The following is a 17,252-nucleotide window of genomic DNA, read 5'->3' as shown; positions in this document are numbered from 1 at the left end:
GTCTGCGTTGGCAGATACCTGCCTCATCCCCTCCAGGCTCCAAGCTGCCTGGAACCACCCTGCCATACAGAGGCCTTGCTTACTTACCCCCCTCAACTCTGACACCCTGTTCCTGGTCAGTGCCACCACTGCCATCACCATCACGTCATGCCACCAACATTGGAAAGTCTACTCACTCCACTCTGGCTGCAGCACCCTGCACCAGGCTGCCAAGGCTCCCCCTGCCCCCATACATGATCTCCTATTTCACTCAGCCCCATGTAATGGCTTTTGGACTAGATGACTCTGCAGAGATGGAACAGAAAGGAAAAGGAGAAGTAGAGAAAGCAGAAGAGGAAGTTTATCCATCAATTTAATGTTTTACTATATGTAGATATTACCTGTTCAAAAAACAAATGAATTTTATCAATACAGTTGACCCTCAAACAGTGTGGGAGTTAGGGGCTTATAACTGTGAGACTTAGATGGGAGGGGGCAGAATAGTGTGAATGAACCAAGTTTTCCTCATTCAGAGCAGAGAATGGTGAACATTGTCTGAAGTTGATAAATAAAAAAATTAGAAACACATTATTTAGATGTTAGTGACAACCACTAGAACTGAAACCAGAAATTGCCATAAATTGTTGTGTTGGGGGATGGTGGGAGTAGTAGGAGGGTGTGGGGAGGGAAGAAGCAGATGATTATTTTTCAGTGTAAACTCTTCTGTACTCTGACTTTTTTCTGTAATTGTGTATTAATTTACTCCTCCATTCTTGCTCCGCCTGGCATCCTCTGTGTGTTGGGAGCTAAGGGAGGAGTTTTCTTCTGTTGTCTAGATGCCTCTTTGAAAGAGGTCTGTGATTTTGTATACTTCCTACCCAAATGGATGAAACAGTGAATATGGATCCCATCAGCACATCCTTGAGACTCTCCTCCTGCATCAGTGTTATTTATGAGTCTGGGTCTTTGGTGCTGCAGGCCACTTGGGCTGCCACAAGTGGTTATGAGTGAGGGTGTTCACACTGACGGATATCGTTCTGGCTGGGATCAGGTTAAACTGTTTTCAGTCTGATCTGTATATACAGTTTGTCAATCATTTTTTTTTTTTTTGGTGATGCTCTTTGGCCCTATACTGATTAATTTGTAGATTTCTTTGGTGTCAGGAAAGTAGTAATAAAGTGCCCTGAATTGGCAGCCAGCATCACAAAACAGTATGATGTAGTGATTGCCGTGATGCTTCTCTAGCTCCCCTAACATTGAATTCTTGTGAGGTTCATTCACTTTTCTAGCCTGACAGCAATGGGATATAGAATTATAAATAATTGGTTTGTTTGATTTGCTACTGGGCTCCTTAAAGAGCTCAGGACTTGTGTATTTGGCCACCAAGGCAAGGGATGATGCTGTGGATGCCATTTCCCAGTCTCTGTGTTCCTGCTGAGATTAAGTGGCTTAATATGGGGCAGAGCTTTCAGTCATGCAACTCAAGGTGTCCCCCACCCCTATCCCCACCCCATGAATGCTCTTGGGCTCTGTCTTGGCTGCAGAGGCCAAGGACTGGCTGGAGCCCATCTGGGCCCAGCTTAAGTTATCAGGGGTTGAGAAGCACTAGGTTCCCAAGTCACTACATGACTATTACGGATGGACTGATTTGGGTATATTTTTTATATTTAAATCTTTATTTCATCTTGAGTTTATTTTGATATGTAATGATGATTATTTCATTAATTTACAGAAAGACAGTACACTGGATGCTGCTGAAGAAATCATCAAGGCATGGAGTAGACAGAAGTTTTGATACATTCAGACTGCATTGTTTCTATTAAATGACCGAGTATGGAATTATTTAGTACTGCTACTTGCTGGGTATTGAAAAAAAAATTTCAGTACAAATGAAATTTAAAGGACTATTTCCATTGTTAATCCCACTCCTGATAATATTCAGGAGATCTGATTTTTTTTTCAGCTGAAATGTATTAAAACACCTTTTAGACCATTTTATGAGTCAGTATAGTGCAGTGGTAAGAACTGTGAGATGCTGGTTGATGCTTAACCTCTCTGCACTTCAGTTTCCTCATAAAAGGGGAATAAAAATAGCACCTACTTTATATGAAGTTTGTGAGTTGTTGTTTGTGAGGATGAAATGGACTGATGTATGTAAAGCCTGGCAGACAATAAGCACTCAACTACTCTTGGCCAGTTTCACTTCTCTGCCATTGTGTGAAAACCCTTAACCAGTCAACTCTGTATCTTTGCTTTGTCTCTACCCACCTGTAGTTCTCTCCCCTTCACTTACTAATGGCTTTGAACTTTGCTCATAGTTTTGCCTCTCTGTTGCAAGTACTGCCATCATCTGAGGTGGCTTCAAGGTCCCCATGGATTACCTAGGCTTTTGGTACGTTGACCTCCTCACCTCTGGTGATATTCACCTCCACTCCACTCTCCACTTCAGCCACCCACTCCCTTGGGCATACCCTAAACCTTTCATCATTTCAGGCTGTTCCATCTTTGAGATAATAAGTTAGTCATTTCACACTGTAACCACCTATTCTTACACTAAGTATCCCGCCCGGCCAGTATTTCCCCTCTCTCCATCTCTCTCTCTCTCTGTCTCTCTCTCTCACTCAGCTCCTCTCAAAATATTACTTTAAACTATCATTTCAAATCCACTATTTCTCAAAAATGGGTCCATGGCCCTCTTACATCAGAATCAACTAGGATCTTAGAACCTTCTATCAGTCTCTTTGTACCTTCACTCCCTTCCATATCCAGGTTAGATTTCGTTATCCATAACTTCAGCCAAGATACTTTTGCTGCCTTGAATAACTTGCTCGTACTATCTCACCTACCTGGTCAAACAAACAAACAAACAAACAACTCATCCCTGGGGTTGAAGCTCCATGCTTGCAACTGGGCTGCTGAGCGCTGCTGTAGCAAAATGCATAATTGGGCAGGTTCTAACAACCATGAATGCACGACATTGACCTTAACTTGACTTAATTCTTCTGTGTTCCCCTAGTGAGCTTTCTCTACATTTTACCACGGCAGCAATTCCTAATATTCTTCCATTCTCCATAGTAAAAATATCCAGGCTTCTCCATTCTCCTAACACCTCAAAGCCCACCACTGCCAGTACTATTAAATGACCTAATCTCCTGCTTCTGTGAAAAACAAAAAAATGAAAAAGTAGGAGCCACCAGACCAGCACTCCCAGCTGGGATTCTACCAATAAGTGAGTCTATGACATCTACATCAGCATCCATCCTTTCTTTAATGCCCCCAGGGCCTGGGGACAGTGGGGAGGATTGGTGGTAAGCAGCTCCAGAAGGAGGCCAGGACCTCAAGAGCCAACTATTGCATAGCAAAACAAATTCCATGTGAAAATTGTGCCTGTTCACTCGTGTGGGGGACTTGATAAAATTTTCACCAGGGTTTAAATCCACTCTTTGCAGCCTTGGACTTCTCCAGTGCTAATCCCACCACCTGTACTCTGGATCCCATGTCTTCTCACATTTTCAGGGACTTGGTTCAGCCTGTTCTCTTATATCTTCAGCCTCTACTGGATCCTTTCCTCAACAGTAAGATACTTTCAAATCTCTCCCATCTTAGAAAATCCTTTCCCTGATTCTATCTACAACCCTATTATCTCTTCCTCTTCAGGGCAAAATTTCTTCCTTCCATTTTTTTCTCTCTCCCTACTGGCCTCCCTCCATCCTTCATTTTTTCCTTTAACAAATATTCATTGAACTCCTAATATGTGCCAGGCACTGTCCTAAGATATTCAGGCACTTAGGATATATCGGTGAACAAGTGAACCAAAGATCCCTGCCTTCTAGGGCTCTCCTAGAGAGGGGAGAGACAATAACTAAATCATAAACATAATGAAATATATTGTAAAACTTATACATGGCAATTGTATGAAGAGAAGAAGGCAGGGTAGAGGTTGGAATGAGAGTTTTAGGGAAGCAAATTGGAATTTTAAACAGTGTGGTCAGGTCTCATGGAGGGGACATAGAAGCAGACTTAGAAGAAGAGAGCGAGAGAGCCTTGGTAAGATCTTAGGGAGGGACATCCCAGGCAGAAGGAATAACCAGTGCAAAGGCTCTACAACAGGAGGGTGTCTTATGTTTGATGAGTACCAAAGGTCTGCTGTGGCTGGATGGAATAACCAAGGAATGGAGTAGCAGGTATTAGGCCAGAGAAGTAACATAGGACCTCAAGGACTGGAGTAAGGATGATGGTTTCGTGCTATCCTATCCGTACCTTTTTTTTTGATATGTAAAATAATGTTTATTGCAGCATGATTTATAATTCCTCCAAACTAGGAACAACCAAAAAGACATGAGACTGTGTACAAGCGCCAAATATGTCAGTATTAGCGACTAAAGGGGACTGATGACCTAGCTCTGGATTTTTTGAGAAATTTTACTGCGAAATGGAATAACTTGAAAAAGTTTTCCTCATTTGATGATTCCACTTTCTCGCACACACACACTCCTCACTTACCCTCAACCCGCTACAGTCTGGATTCCATACCCATTATTGTTCTAAGTTCTCTAATGACCTCCGTGTTCGTAGGTTTAAAGGAAACGTCTCAGTTCCATCTGGCTTTACCTCTTAGTATTTACCACTGCAGGCTGCTTGGGCCTTCCTAAACCCTAATTTTTTTTTTTTTTTTTAGATCCTGTGGTGCTGCATGTTCATCAGTTGCCTTCTGTACTCTGCCCTTCTTCCTTCATCTCCTTTGCCTGTTTCTTAGATATTGGTATTTTGTCTTTCTCACTAAATAACTTCATTTACTCTGTATATGCTAGTGACTCCGAAATCTGTAACAGCCTAGTTCTATCTGTTGAATTTCACATCCAGTATCCCATTCGTCATCTCACATGGACATTTTATAGGCAAACCCTATTCAATCTGGGTTCCTCACCTCAGTGAATGGTGCCACCAATCCAGTTGCTCAAATCAGAAAACCTACAAGTCATTTTTAACTTTTCTCCCCACATCCAAATCCTCTATATAGTACCCCGCCTGTCTTCAATCCATCACTTCTCTCTGCTCCAATTGCCCCCACTCTGGCACCAACCAATGTCATTTCTCAACTAAATTACTAGTCAACTCTTAACAGTTCTCCCTGTCTTGCTCCTTGTGACTTATCCCTGTAGCCCAAGCAAGCTTTATAAAATGCAAATGTGATCATGTTACGTATATTAGTTAAGATTATTCCTGTTGCAAGTGACAGAAAGCCTAACCTGTATGGGTTTAAATCAAATAAAAAGGAATTGTCTGCCTCAACATTTTAGGAGTAGTCTAGTTTCAGTTACAGCTTGATCCAAGACTCATATTGTAATATATCACCAAGCTCCATTTCATAGTTCTGTCTTCTCTGTGTCAGCTTTATCTCCACGTTGTACCTCCTGGATAGAAACATGGCTACAACAGTTTCTGAGCATCATATGGTGACACTAGCAAATCCAGCAAAAGAGGACACTTTCTCCGAAGCTCCAGCAAATGATATATTGTGTCGTATTGGCTCATTCCTGAGCTATCCGCTGAGGCCAAGGGGATTGGACATGCTAACTAACTTAGGCCAATCCAAGGTCAACTTCACATGGACTGCATTGGTTGAAAGAAGGGACAGAATGGCGAAGGGAGGAAATGCGTGAGAAAATGTCTTAAGTGACTTAAAATCTTTTACTCTCCATTGCTCTTAACATAACTGAGTTTTGTTGCTGCTGTTTTTAGGTTTCGTTTTGAGTTATTTTGGTGTTTGGGGTTTTTAGACGATCATTCTCTGATGCAAACCACTTATTTATTTATTTGTTTATTTATTTATTTATTTATGGATGGCTGTGTTGGGTCTTTGTTGCTGCGCACGGGCTTTCTCTAGTTGTGGTGAGCGGGGGCTACTCTCCGTTGTGGTGCGAGGGCTTCTCATTGCGGTGGGTTCTCTTGTTGTGGAACACGGGCTCTAGGCACGTGGGCTTCAGTAGTTGTGGAGCACAGGCTTAGTTGCTCTGTGGCATGTGGGATCTTCCCAGACCAGGGCTTGAACCCGTGTCCCCTGCATTGGCAGGCAGATTCTTAACCACTGCGCCATAGGGGAAGTCCCGCAAACCCTTTTTTTTTTTTTTTTTTTTTAACATCGTTATTGGAGTATAACTGCTTTACAATGGTGTGTTAGTTTCTGCTTTATAACAAAGTGAATCAGTTATACATATACATATATCCCCATATCTCTTTCCTCTTGCGTCTCCCTCCCTCCCACCCTCCCTATCCCACCCCTCTAGGTGGTCACAAAGCACCAAGCTGATCTCCCTGCCGCAAACCCTTCTTGATTGAGGAAAGAATTAGTTCATTACTTAGGTAAGGGAATCACCCCTGAAGGTCATTTCTCCTCAGTCACTCAGACTCTCCTCATCAGGGCTTACAGTGCCCTGTATGATATGGTCTCCCTCTTACTCCTCCAGTCCATCTTTCCCATCTTTTCCTACTCAAATGTCTAGTCTTACTTTCAATTTCTAAATGAGCCCTATGCTCTCTACCTTTTAGCAGATGTTATTTCCTGACATTCAGGCATGGTTAATGTAGGTGGTATATTGGTGGTGCTTAATTTTATGTGTCAATTTAGCTGCACCATGGTGCCCAGATTTGTGGTCCAACGTTATTCTGCATGTTTCTGTAAGGGTGTTTTTGGAAGAGATTAACATTTAAATCAGTAGACTTTGAGTAAAGCAAATTGCTCTCCATAATGTGGGTGGGCCTCATCCAATCAGTTGATGGCCTTAACAGAACAAAAGACTGACACACCTCCCCCACCTCCCCTCCCCAACCTTACCACCCCCCGCCCCTGGGGCAAGAGGAAATTCTTCCAGCAGAGGGCCTTCAGACTTGAACTGCAGTATGGTCTCTTCCTGGGTCTACAGCCTGCAGGCCCACCCTGCAGATTTTGGACTTGCCAGCCTCCATAATCATGTAATTCAGTTTCTTAAAATGAATCTCTTTCTATATATATATATACATACACACACACACCTTATTGGTTCTGTTTCTCTGAAGAATTCTAATACAAGTAGATTAGCAAAAATGCCGATAAGTTGTCTATAAATTCCCAAAGTTATGTAAGAACTAATTTTATGACATTATACTGTATTATAATAATGAGATATGGACTTCACACAATAATGAATTTTTAAAGATAGGTTTGCCTATCCAAAAGCCAATAATAATCCACCTTCTCCTTTGACTACTTCTACTATGGAGGCTAAAAGCCAAAATATCCAATTTCTCAGCTTCCCTTGCAACTAGTCAAAAGTGCCTGAGAAGAGCTTCCCTTCATGGAAAAAGATGAGGCAAAGTTATCCTGAGACTTCTTCATCTTTTTGTCCTCTTCATCCTTCTACTTTCTTCCTACCTGGAATGTATTATAGAAGTAAGGGCTGGAGGTGCAGCAGCCATCTTGCATTCAGGTAGCAACTGGCATCAGAGTGAAAGCCTACATAATAAGGATGGCAGAGCAGAAAGATAGAAGAGACAGACCCTGGAAGCAATTTGGAGCTACTGTAACCCCAGAATTTGTAATGCATGAGACAAATAAACCCCTATTTTTTAAGCCACCAGAATAGAGTTTTTAAAATTATTTACAGATGAATGAATTACTACCTGATATAGAAGATATGGTATGCAGATCAAATTTTTCTTCTAGAAGATAAACTGACCTGATGAAAAGGCCTGGAGGTAGTGAGAAAGACCAATCAGAAGGCTCCTGCAGGAGCCCAGGAAGGAGATGGTGAGGTCCTGAAGGATTTAGTATGAGAGAAAGGTAAATCATCACAAATATTTGTCACACTCATACATTTTTATCATCATTCTTATGATGAAAACAATTATATAACTACACAGTTACCAAATATTTTAAATCAAAAATTGTCTCCAGATAAAACAAGAAGTCTTCTGGGTCTCAGTTGGTTAAACCTAAGGATAAAACAAAGTAAAACAAAAACCTCAACCACATTCATGAGACATGAGGATTTCATTTTATTGCCACTCTGAGAATACATCTAATTACTCAGTCATGCCAATTAAATAGTAACTTCACCTGCTGACAAACAGCTGTATTGGGATGGATCAAAATAAATTATAGAAATAATTAGATTTTCTAATCAATATTAACTTCATCATATTATACAGCTGCTACTTTCTTTGACATTTAATACAGCATCTTTTTTCTTAGTAAAACTTGTCATTTGTAGCAAAATCTCATAGTAAAAAAGATGAATAATAATTTTGTTCTTTTGTCAATGAGTGATTATCCTGAACTATTACTTTTAAAAATCTTTACCCATCTCATTAATTATCTGTTGAAAGTATAAACATCATATTTTAGTTGAAACCTTAGAGCTATAGCTTCTAATACCATAACCTCATTTTCTGTGTAAATTACTGAGATGACTTTTTTTTTTTTTGCCACACTGCACGGCTTGCGGGATCTTAGTTCCCTGACCAGGGATTGAACCCGCACCCTCAGCAGTGAAAGTGCCAAGTCCTAACCACTGGACTGCCAGGGAATTCCCCCAGATGACTCATTATAACACCACTTTTATAATTATTATTTTTAATTTTTTAAAAATTTATTTTATTTATTTTTAAATAATTTATTTATTTTTAAATTTTATTTATTTTTTGGCTGCATCGGGTCTTAGTTGCGGCACGCGGGACCTTCCTTGAGGCATGCGGGACCTTTCGTTGTGGCACACAGGCTTCTCTCTAGTCGTGGCATGTGGGTTTTCTCTTCTCTAGTTGTGGCGCATGGGCTCCAGGATGCATGGGCTCTGTAGTTTGCGGCACGTGGGCTCTCTAGTTGAGGTACACGATCTCAGCAGTTGGGGCACGGAGGCTTAGTCACCCCACAGCATGTGGGATCTTAGTTCCCTGACCAGGGATCGAAGCCGCATCCCCTGCATTGTAAGGCAGATTCTTTACCACTGGACCACCAGGGAAGTCCCTATAATTATTCTTGAAGCATTCTGCTGACCAATATATGTGCAAAAGAGTACAAAACTCATGAAAACCATTCAGTTTTCTAAAGATTTTTCTCTCTCTGGAATGCCCTGGTAAAACACTAGTCTGCCTGCTCTACCCTGGGAACTGACCACTTTTGAAGGAAAATCTGTGCATGACACTTCGCTGGTGAAAGCCCTTCAGTGCCACTCAGTCTCACTCAGAGTAAAAGCCAAAATTGTCTCTCTGACCTTGGAGCCCTGCATGACCTGACCCTGCTCTTCCCTAACCTCATCTCCTACTACCCTGCCCTTCCCTCCATGCACTGCTTGCTGATCACCAGGGCCGCTACAGATTAGGTCTGCTGTACCTGAGGTTCCTTCTGCCTAGATACTTTCCACCCAGTGTCCACCTGGCTACCTCCAGTCTTTATTCAAATGTCATCTCAGGTGAACTTATCTGACCTCCCATTTAAAATTGTAAATCCTGGCTCTCCTCATCCCCTTTCCCTGCCTTATTTTTCTCCTTAGCACTTACTACCATTGAACTTAAAATGTTTCTCTCGTTCTGTTTATCATTTTTATCCCCTCCTAACATACGTTCCATGAGACCAAGGATTTTTATTGTTTTGTTCATGGCTGTATCCACAACACCTAAAGCAGAGTCTGGCATAAAGTAGCACTGAATAAATGAATTTCTGCAAATGGAATTTGGCCCTCAGAACACCACTGTTTTTTTGATGTTGTTTTGTTTTTAACCTTGGGTCTCTGGCCCATGTCTTTCACTTATTAATAGTTTCCTGAAGTGCCAAATATTGTTCCTAAAACTGCAGATATGGTTAGCCAGGCTTCTGAATCACCTGTGCTGAAGGCTTCAGCTAATCAATAATGTGGGACTCTATCTGACCTCTGGAAACCCAGTCTCAGGATACAGGACTCAAAGTTGCACTTGGCTCCTGGCTCCAAGACAATTAGATTTAATAGAGTAGTGGTATGCAAGCATTTTTAAGCCAGGGAGTGCATATGTTCACATGCATATGTACACACATGTACACACACACATACACACAAGCTTGGAATTACATCTATCTCCCTTTTGCCTGGCAAATAAATATTTATAATGAGGGCCTGGTTCTCAGTCTGAAATGATGCTGATAATGCTATCTCAGCCCCTGCCTTCCAAACCTGGGGAAATGGGACACTTGAATTGGTGCAACATCTCTGGAGGGCAATTTCACAATATCTATCAAAATGTTGTATGAGCATGTCTTTTGATGCCCGGATTCTGTTGTTAGGTATTTACACTTTGAACATGCAAACCTTCACCCACAAATATGAACAAGAATGTTCATGACAGCATTGTTTATAATATCACAAAACTGGAAACAACCAATTCCTCCATTATTGGCGTAATAGTTCAATAAATTATGGTATCTAGTCAAAGAATGCAGTTCATCTCTGTTACTTGAAAAAAAATGAATAGACTATTGAACGTGATCTGCTTGTGCAAATAAAACAAAAATACATTAATAGATGATTATCCCTGGGCACGATATGGATGTATCTTATATGAATTTGAATTATGCAAATTAGGTGTTAGACCATATCAAAATATTAATACAATCTTATGCTCAGAATTTTAAATAATTTTCATTTCCTCAAATAAAAAATTTGTTTGAAAAAGTACATAACTTCAAGACTGGCAGGCCTCTTGCTTATACAATTGCAACATGGCAGTGTCATCTGAGCTGTAAACAGTGCCATCATTTGGCCAAAATGCTGAGGTTGAAGGAGCTTGGGAAGTCAGAGGAACTGGATGACTGCCAGTGTGGTGTGACACCCCCATGCAGAGCCTTGTGTTCAGGAAATGGGAGTAGCTGTCTACAGCTGTCAACAAATTATCTTAAGAAGTCACATAGTCTTCTCTTTATTTCATAATCAATTAAATGGAAAAGGGTTTTTCCATATTAATACATACAAATACTTTTGAGTTCCAAATAAAAGTACTCAAATAAAAGGAATGATCTATCACAGAGTATGTAGTTGTTTGAAAGCAAGCCATAACTAAATTCTCATTAACTTAAAGTGTAGCTCATATCATTTTACTCTGGAACAATTTTTTGAAAATTTGAAAGACTCAAGCAAGTTTAGTTATTTTAAATGTAGAAATTTGTGACCATTTAGTTTAGTGGGAAATTCTTAGGATCTCTATTGTAAAATCAAACTACTGACCTTGGGTTTGTGGGGAATTTTTTTTTTAACATTAACTTCCACATAACAGAAAAGAAAGAAAGATATACCAATCCCTCATTTGCAAAATAGACAATCATGTCAGACTACAGCCAGAGTTTAACCTAACTGAAAAAGTAAAGATGATAGTCCAAAGACATATTAGGAGTGAGCATTTTGATGAGAATGCTACAAAATTAGCTTGAAAGGTCCAAACATTGGGTGGGAACAGATGAATGCAAAGAGTGGCAGGGGCTTCCTATGCAGCTTTTATACTGCATTTGGTTGCAAATGCCATAAAGTCATTAAACAGCAGAAGATTGCTAAACTGTTGTGGGTTTTGTGGGTTTAATAGAAAAACTACATTCAAGTTAACTTTCTTTTTTTTTTTAACTTGAAAAAACCCATCCCAATAAAAGTATTCTAAGTAACTGATGGTGTACTGAATACCACCTCTATTAAGCTATATATGGGAACTGCCTATCTTACTGCCATTTAAAACACTCAAGAGTGAGCATGTTGTTAATACGCAGAAAATAATACTAGTGGTGATAACGTGGACTCTTGTGATGTCTGAACATGAGACACTGAGTAGAGATTACCCATTTTGGCTAAGATCAGTGGCAGGACAGTGGGTGGCAAATGCTTTATTTCACAAGTGTGGGGCAGTTCCTTTCATCTCGTTAATGCGAAAGAGCAAAATCCTAGGTAGGAAAGGTCAGAAAATAGTGAGAATGAGCAGGTATAATGGACAATTTTGTAGAGGAGAGAAAACACTAGGGTAAAAAAAAAGGAAAAGCTAGCCTTAATGGAAAAACCCTCTTCGTAAACTTCACTAATTTGGTTTAATTACTGTGAAGAACAGTCAGAATAATGATATTTTAAAATACATTCTTTCATTCAATCAATCAATAACTCACACAAACCACAGTTATTGGATGTCTTCTCTATGCAAAAGATTAGTCACAAAGGTCCAAAGGAAAAATTTGGATGCTTCAGTCCTCAGTGAGCTCACCACCATTTATTTTCAAGTACCTGTAGTAGTAGAATCAACCATGGTAAAGCATTGCTTAGAAAAGGGTCTTGGTACATGAATTGGTTTTTACCACCTAAATTGGACTAAGACCTTAGGGACTGTCTGTATATCATTTTCCTATTTCAAAGGTAAATGTTGCCTCTGTTTCATAACGTTATAACCAAAATTACAATTTTCCTATTTTTAGCATTTATCGTGCTTCCAATGTTATTGTAAAAAACATTGCAATGGGCATCTTCATGAATATAGTATCCCATATTTTAGGTTATTTCCTTACTCCAGTTCTCAGAAGTGGGATTACTGGCTCAAGAGGTTTTCACATCTAAATCATTCTGGAGTATTGCTGAATTGCTTTCTAAAAGGCTTGTACCAATTTATAATACTGTGAGCAATATGTGGCCATCATGAGAGACAGTAATGAGAGCAATTTTATATTCTCATCACATGGTCATACTTTATAATTAATACGGAGTTTTAATTTGATACACAAATAATATGAGATTACTTGAAAATAGGTAGTTATTTTACACAATAAGATTTTTAGCATGTGATTTTCATGGAAACAGTAATGTTAAAATTCTCTCTTTAAGAAAGAAAGTGTCAAGAAACGGGTCGCATGAAGGTTTCATGTTCTCATTTTCCCCCAATAGTTCATTACTTGAAAACCATTAGTAGGGCTTTAAAGACAAATTTCATTTACACTAAAATAAATATACTTAAAAAACATTTTTAGGAAATTATACTCTCATATATCATTCAATCTCCCCATGTTTTTTATTATAAAATGAGAACGTTGTTATTTTGGGAAAAATATTAGCTTCAAAACATTTAATAAAACAACACTAAATAGCATAGCATAACTTTTGAAGTGATACTTAATGGCAAACGATATCTTTTTGGAAAAAATACTGATTTTAAAAGTCACAAGCTACTAGCGTGAACCCTTTAGAGTTATTTTGTTTTGTTTTGTTTTTAGCAGAGTAGTTTAGAAGTTTAAAAGAAAACTAGTGTCCACTGAACATTGAATTAAAAAGTGAGTTAATTTCTAGCACTCTTCTTCCTTGATTCTGTAAGGGAATAATGACACTTAATATTTTCTATTTATAGATTATTAATGTTTTAAGCCTATATTCTACTTTCTAACACTTGGAGAAGCTGCTGCCTTTTCTCAGTGAACAAGTAGATTTATTCTCAAATGGACAACAAGCTGCCAGTACTGGAGAATCAAAAATTTCAAATAAATCAACAAACAAATTGAAAAGTTCAATTCAGGATCACATATGCAAGTACATTTAGCAATGGGATATGAGCCAGGCACATTTCAGTTTAGGTAGCACATGAACTGACAAACACAGGTGTCCTTAGGCACACAGCTGGCCAGAATATTTTAGAGTACAGCTGCCCCACAAAATCAGCCCACATGATAGCTGCAGGTGCACTGCTTGTTGAATCCATTTCCTGATCTTAAGGTCTATAAGGTGAGTTTGTGTATATTGAGTTTCTAATAGGAGGCATACTGCCTGGATTCTGGACCCAAATTGCTAGGGTCTAAATCCCAGTTCTACTATTTACTAGCTGTGTGATTTCAGGCTAGTTACTTAACCATTCTGTGCCTCAATTTCTCCATCCATAAAGTGGGGACAATAATAGTATCCAACTCATAGAGTTGTTGGGAAGATTTAATGAGTTAATATATGCAAAGCCTTAAAATAGTACCTGGCACATAGTAAGCACTATATGAGTGTTTACTGATACTATTAATATCATGATTATTGTTTATTACTACTTCTGCCTGTATTCAAATAAAGCTTTATGCCTTTATTAAAGACTAAAAGAATAATGAATGCATCTACAAATATAATCTGTATTTCCCAGGGCACAGAAATTTGGGCTTAAAAATATAGTCTTGCAATAACAGTTACATAGTAGGCATGCATAGAAGTGGGACAGTTTTAGAGTCAGTCATTCCTGGCTTTGAATTCTATCACCACCACTAACTTATGTGTAACACTGGGCAATTTATCTATTCAACCTCTCTAAGACTTTAAAAGGAGAATAATAATACTTGCCTGACAAGATAACGAAGAACTAGATAAGATAATGAATGTGAGGTGCCTGACAAATGGCCTCATGCAAGGACCTCAGGCCTACTTTCAAGAACTTACCTAGTTCTTGCAGCTCCATGCGGGGCGCTCCCTTTCCCTCTCTGGCTCTCTGCCACCTTCAGCAGGGTTTTACCTTTCTGCCCAGTGAAGCCAAACCAGCAAGAAGCAGGCCCAGGACAATCACCAAATGAAAACTTAGTGAGTAAAAATATCTTTGGTAATTTAGGAAGTATTATAATGCTTTATAAAAAAGGTTTAAAAGTCCATACTTCTTAGAAATGTAGACTAAAGTATGTATGGGTCAAAGTGATATATGGGATTTATTTTTAAAATACTTTAGTAAAGGGAGAAAAAAGGAAAGAAAAGTATACACAAAAAAATTGGCAAAATCATGATAATTGTTTAATCAGGATGATAGGTATATGAGGATCATAATATTATTGTCTCTAATTTTTAGTGTTTGAAAATCTTCATACATAAAAAACCATTTGAAAAATTAAAATACAAACCCTTCACATTTCTAGAAGTAATACATATGGCCCCTCAGCCACCAGTTAAATGAGGTTTGTCTAATATTCTAGACAATTCATCTCATTTCCAAAAGAGTCCCAGTCAGAGCTGGTCATACATTGCAGTGAATCCTCTATTCTTCCTAGTCCAGCAGAATATGTCATATGACATATTTCAAATATTCTATAATTTCCAATCAAGTATTTGTCAAACCTTGCTTAAGTTAGGAAATTGTCATCTTGCAATATCACCATACAGACACTTTTATAACAGAGATTTATATATCAGTGTTTCCAGGCCACAGGTAAATCTAAGGAAGCTCCATAACATTACGCCAAGAGGAAGAAGCCAGATGTAAAAGACAACATATCATATGATTCCATTTACATGAAAAGTCCAGAAAAGGCAAATCTATAGAGACAGAAAGTAGATGAGTGATTCTTGGGACTGGAAGTGGAATGGGCATTAACTGTACATGGGCATGAGTGATCTTATTGGGATGATGGAAGTGTGCTAAAACTGGGTTATGGGGATGGTTGCACAACTTGGTAAAATTAATAAAAATCACTGACTTCTAAACAGGTAAATTCTATGGTATGTAATTATACCTCAATAAATTTAAAAAAATATATATCTAGTTGGGTCACAAACTTTAAAAAATCATTTATTAGGTATGTAAAGCATTTTATACTTGGGAAGAACTATAACCTATCAAGTTGTGATTTCACAGTAGTGACATAAACTTAAAATTCTATTTTAAAAGCTTAAAAAAGATGAGTTCGCTTAAATAATTGATTTAAATAATTTTATTTAATTCATGTAGTTAAGTTAAATAAAAATGATGATATTAACAAGCTGGAAGTTTTGGTAAATGATAGTCTGAGTTATTGATTCCTAGGTGACACAACCCCACCTCTGTGTGTGTGTTTCAATCTCAGGATCAGATACAAAGATTAAGTGGGATTATGTTGATAAAAATGCTTTATAAATTGCCAATGCTGTACTAACAACAAAAAGAGGAATGGCCTACCAAAGCTGCTTCTATTTTAATATAAAAGAAATCTTAACTAGGTTATGACAGACATTCTTCGGGGGGGGGGGCGAGCAGGAGTAATTAACCAGTTGCCCAGCTTCCCTCCTCTGGGGTTTCAATTTCTCTGATGGTTTCTTCCTTCCACAAACATTATTGAATGCCTACCATAAACCATTAGGTGGTAGGTCCTTATCTTGATTTTCAAGAGGTGCCCAGTTCCCTTCCTCCTCCTCTCCCTCTTCTCCCAAGCCAAGGTGCTCTACTATGAAAACTTCCTGCTGGATTGGGGTGCAGCATCCCCAAGCTCTTTCGTAGTTGCACTTGGCACAGCTGAAATAAATTGGCATTTTGAAACTTTACGAGATATTGAGGGAGAAAATCCCCCACAGAAGTACAAAAGTACAGTCAAGTTTTTAAATTACAGCACGGAAGACAAAAAAAAAAAAAAAAAAAAAAAAAAAAAACTCTCCCATCCCCATCTGGATTTCAGTTCCTAAACTTCTGCCTCTTGTTCTTTCTAAGGAAGCGAGTCTTTCCCACCTTTCAAGAAAACAATGGGGGCTCAGTGGCATTTAAGTCCCATGCCCAAAAGAATAAAGCAGCCACTATATCCTAAGTTCTCATCCCCAAAGAAACCCTTTTTCCTCCGATTCCCACAGGGCCAAGGGTGGTTTGTTTTCAGCCAAGTAGTGATAGTGTTGCTGTTATTTTTAGTACTATTCTGACATTAGTTTGGCTAATTAATAAGTCTAGGGAGCTTTTGCAGTATCTAACCATTTTTGCTAAGTTCTCTACATTTCAGCTGTGCCAAATTTGCAAAGACCATGAAACAGCAGTCAGGTTAGGGCCCACATCTCCCTGCCTCACGGTGTAGTGCTCTTACACGGTTTTGTTTCATCTCCTGCCAATTCTAAAAGGGTTTGCAAGGCAGATACTATTACCCCTTGCACCAAGGCGCAAAGGGACGTGCCTAAGAAGACACAGCTTGCTAGCTGATGACAGAGCCTGAGTTGACACCTGTTCGGGCTGACCCAAGTGAATTTCTCTTTATTCCAAGTACCTTGGTGGAGTCACCCCTCTGGGCAAGTAAGAACTGCGCTCAAACTCGAGTAGCTGACTCCGGGCGGGGGGAAGGGTGGTTAGCCATCGGGGATGCGGGCTTTGCCCTCTCCACGATGCCCGGGTTATCTTTGTGTTTTAACTCAGTCAAGTTGAGGGTACCTCTGGTGTAGCTCGTTTGCAGGGTGCCCTTGTGAATTTTCCTAGGTAGTTTCCTCGATTGGCTCAGGCACCATAGCGAATGACCGAAACTGAATAGGAAAATAAGAAAACGCAAAGCACGTAGCGTACAGGAGCTCACCGTT

The 17,252-nt window shown here is 39.3% G+C and overlaps 1 protein-coding gene across 4 annotated transcripts in view; it reads left to right on the top strand.

Annotated features, from left to right (window-relative positions):
• KYAT3 (kynurenine aminotransferase 3) overlaps window positions 1-2,084 on the top strand; it is a 62,055-nt gene extending 59,971 nt beyond the window's left edge. For all 4 annotated transcript variants that reach the window (XM_082614617.1, XM_082614619.1, XM_082614620.1 and 1 more), the window contains exon 14: window positions 1,712-2,084. In XM_082614617.1, coding sequence (XP_082470743.1) covers window positions 1,712-1,774 — 63 coding nt within the window. In that variant the 3' untranslated portion in view covers window positions 1,775-2,084. The remainder of the gene's footprint in view (window positions 1-1,711) is intronic.
• Window positions 2,085-17,252: the final 15,168 nt, after the last annotated feature.

The sequence above is a fragment of the Mesoplodon mirus genome (genome assembly GCF_964341445.2).
Source record: "Mesoplodon mirus genome assembly, chromosome: 3".
Classification (NCBI taxonomy): domain Eukaryota; kingdom Metazoa; phylum Chordata; class Mammalia; order Artiodactyla; family Ziphiidae; genus Mesoplodon; species Mesoplodon mirus.
This window is presented reverse-complemented; position numbering and strand designations above follow the sequence as displayed.